Source organism: Seriola lalandi, unplaced genomic scaffold (genome assembly GCF_002814215.2).
Source record: "Seriola lalandi dorsalis isolate HSWRI2012SDOR001 ecotype SW California unplaced genomic scaffold, Sedor1 jcf7180001973443, whole genome shotgun sequence".
Classification (NCBI taxonomy): Eukaryota; Metazoa; Chordata; class Actinopteri; order Carangiformes; family Carangidae; genus Seriola; species Seriola lalandi.
Window position 1 is genome coordinate 1 of NW_019444109.1, and position 2,785 is coordinate 2,785.

Here is a 2,785-nt window from a genome sequence, read left to right on the forward strand (position 1 = left end):
AGATAGATAGATAGATAGATAGATAGATAGATAGATAGATAGATAGATAGATAGATAGATAGATAGATGATTTCTAATTACACAACTCGGCGCATGCTCACATAAGTTCGAAGCCATCATGCAAGTTCCTCGGCTATGTCCGTGGTTTTTACCCCGTTTCCTCGCCAGGCTTCGTGAGTTTCCGGCCCTCTCCGTGCTCGCTCGACTCCTGTCGATAGAGATGATTTTCGCTGTCGTCGTCTCCCTCGTCCTCCTCTCAGTGTTGTTGTTCTCGGTGACGCGACGGAGGTGTAGCCTGACGCGGTCTCTTACGTGTCGGTCTGAATAAAAGTGGAGCTCCGTAGACCCGGGAGTGACGAAGCGAGTCTGTGTTGGTAAGAGGATACGCATCCGATGTTTGCTAAACAGATAGATGGCTGCCCAGAGAAGTTATTTGCGCCTAATATCCGCACAAAGCCAACAAAGAGATCATGGCGGCGGTGTTGCAGAGGCTCACAAAATGAGTCAGTCTCTGCAAGGCTCGCTGGCTCTCGACACAGCTGAGACATAGGTATTAATATGGGAGTGGGCTTGAATCTTTTTTTCCTTTTAATAAACAGCCTGGAAATAAGTTAGAGAAGCAATTAGCCGTGTACAGCTAATAAATGTCAACATTGTGCTAAACAATAATTGAGGCAACAAACTCGCTAGTGAAAGTGGGGTGCCCTAGTTTGAAACAAACTGGCATACAATGCATGCAGACATTTCCCTCCATAAAGCCTCACAGCTAGCAACCCACCGTTATTAATGTTAGCTAATGCTACATTAGCCTGTACCACAGTTGAATCTTACAGTAACGTGCCAAGCTGTGACACGAGCTGTTAAACACTGAAAATAAAAGGGAGTTGAAATAGAACCTTAATAAATGTTACTGCTATGCTAAAATTCAGTGTATTGCTATTAGCATGTTAGCATGCTACATGCTAACTTCAAGTTGGTAACTACCAGAAATAGTAAGGAGTTAGCTTTAGCCTTTGGTTTTTAAAAGATTGTAACAGCATGATTTAAGTCTTTATCGTTATGTTGTCAAGTCTTAAATATCGCAAGTGCTGTATGCTTTTCAATGATTGCAGTTTGAAAAGAAACCCCCTTGTTGAAACTCGTTTATGATGTGTTTAATGAATTGTATGCTAGCATGTTGAGCTAGGCCACACCCTCTTTTAAGACATCAACAAGCTCTAAAGTTGTGGATAAGGCAAAATACCAGTGTTTCCTGTACAGTGTAGACCACTTTATCACTGTTTTTGCTGATTAGTTCTATTTAAAGCATCATGATACATATACAAATAAACGGCACCATCCTTTTTGCAGATTTTAAATGACCATGGAGGCTGGTGCAGACACACAGCAAAGTGGTGAAACAGCTGTCTCAGAATCTGAGGCCCAGCAGATCACCCTGGCTCAGGTAAACCTTATAGTCACTTTAAATTTCCATGTTCCAAGTTGCATAATTACTATCTGAAGTACTGAAACAAAGAGCGGGGGCTGCTGCTCAGAACTCTTTGTAACTTTGCATATAGACAGAATTTATGTGGTCTGTGGTTGCAGGCGTCCATAGCTGCGGGCCAGGTGACGTCCAGTAGTCCCACAGTCACCCTTGTGCAGTTACCCAATGGTCAGACAGTCCAAGTGCACGGTGTGATCCAAGCTGCACAGCCCTCTGTCATCCAGTCCCCACAAGTCCAGACAGTACAGGTGAGAGGAGGAAAAACAACTTTTCTGTCTGTTATTGTTTTATGGCAGCACAAAAAAACATTTATTAAGCAAATTATAATAACTTGATACTGACATGTATGATTTATAATTTTTAAGAATTAAAGATATTAAATTGTTTCTTCAATCATTTAGTTCTATTTTCTTAATAATTACCTTTTTGTTACATATTCACAATGAAACAAATCCTTGTCAATTCTTATTAAGATTTTGTATGCAATTGATTTTTTCTTTTTTTTTTCTTTTGGTTGAGTCAGATGTTGAAATGAAAGTATTGTGATTTTTGTTAACTTGCAGATTTCCACCGTTGCTGAGAGTGAGGACTCTCAGGAGTCTGTTGACAGTGTGACAGATTCTCAGAAGAGGAGAGAGATCCTATCCAGACGACCTTCTTACAGGTCTGTGTGGCATGTTATCAACAAAGATGTGAATCAGTTTTGTGTTTGGAAGAGAATGACTGACACTCTTCTATTTTTATGAACTATTGTCACTTTTGAGCTAAAAGCTTAACTTCCAAACTCTTTTCCTCGGTAAAAGCCTGCTGTTTCATTGTAAATGAGTGAGGGGTTGTTTTTGATATTGAAAGAGTTTGATTTTTCTGCTTCCATTTACAGGAAGATTCTGAATGACTTATCATCAGATGCTCCAGCAGTGCCTCGAATTGAGGAAGAGAAGTCAGAGGATGACTCAGCCCCTGCCATCACCACAGTCACCATGCCCACTCCCATCTATCAGACCAGCAGTGGCCAGTACAGTAAGTACTTTGGATTGTGATACAGGAAACTACTGTTTTGTGTTGAAACGTGTAGAATTTTCAGAATTTCCTGCTATCTAATAACACCATTTTATCATTATTAATTCTGATGTGCTTTCTGCTGAGACAAATTGAATTTACAGTGAGTTGGAAACAAAGTCTTGATAATCAGATGTGGTATAATACTGAGCCAATATTGTAATTTTTTTTATATTACACCAAGGATTTTTATCTGGTAACAACCCTTTGCCAATGCTATTGGAAAAAATTCTGATTGGC

The 2,785-nt window shown here is 40.0% G+C and overlaps 1 protein-coding gene across 2 annotated transcripts; it reads left to right on the plus strand.

Moving 5' to 3' along the window:
• Positions 1 to 221: 221 nt before the first annotated feature.
• LOC111652073 (cyclic AMP-responsive element-binding protein 1-like) lies at positions 222 to 2,541 on the plus strand. Of its 2 annotated transcripts, none has more exons than XM_023402208.1 (5): positions 222 to 374; positions 1,351 to 1,444; positions 1,588 to 1,734; positions 2,050 to 2,150; positions 2,367 to 2,541. In XM_023402208.1, exons 2-5 carry the CDS (start codon positions 1,358 to 1,360, stop codon positions 2,524 to 2,526), a joined length of 495 nt encoding a protein of 164 aa, XP_023257976.1. In that variant the 5' UTR covers positions 222 to 374; positions 1,351 to 1,357; the 3' UTR covers positions 2,527 to 2,541. The 2 variants fall into 2 exon arrangements, with proteins under 2 accessions (XP_023257976.1, XP_023257984.1); XM_023402216.2 differs by lacking the exon at positions 222 to 374 and adding an exon at positions 381 to 550.
• The last annotated feature ends 244 nt before the right edge of the window (positions 2,542 to 2,785 follow it).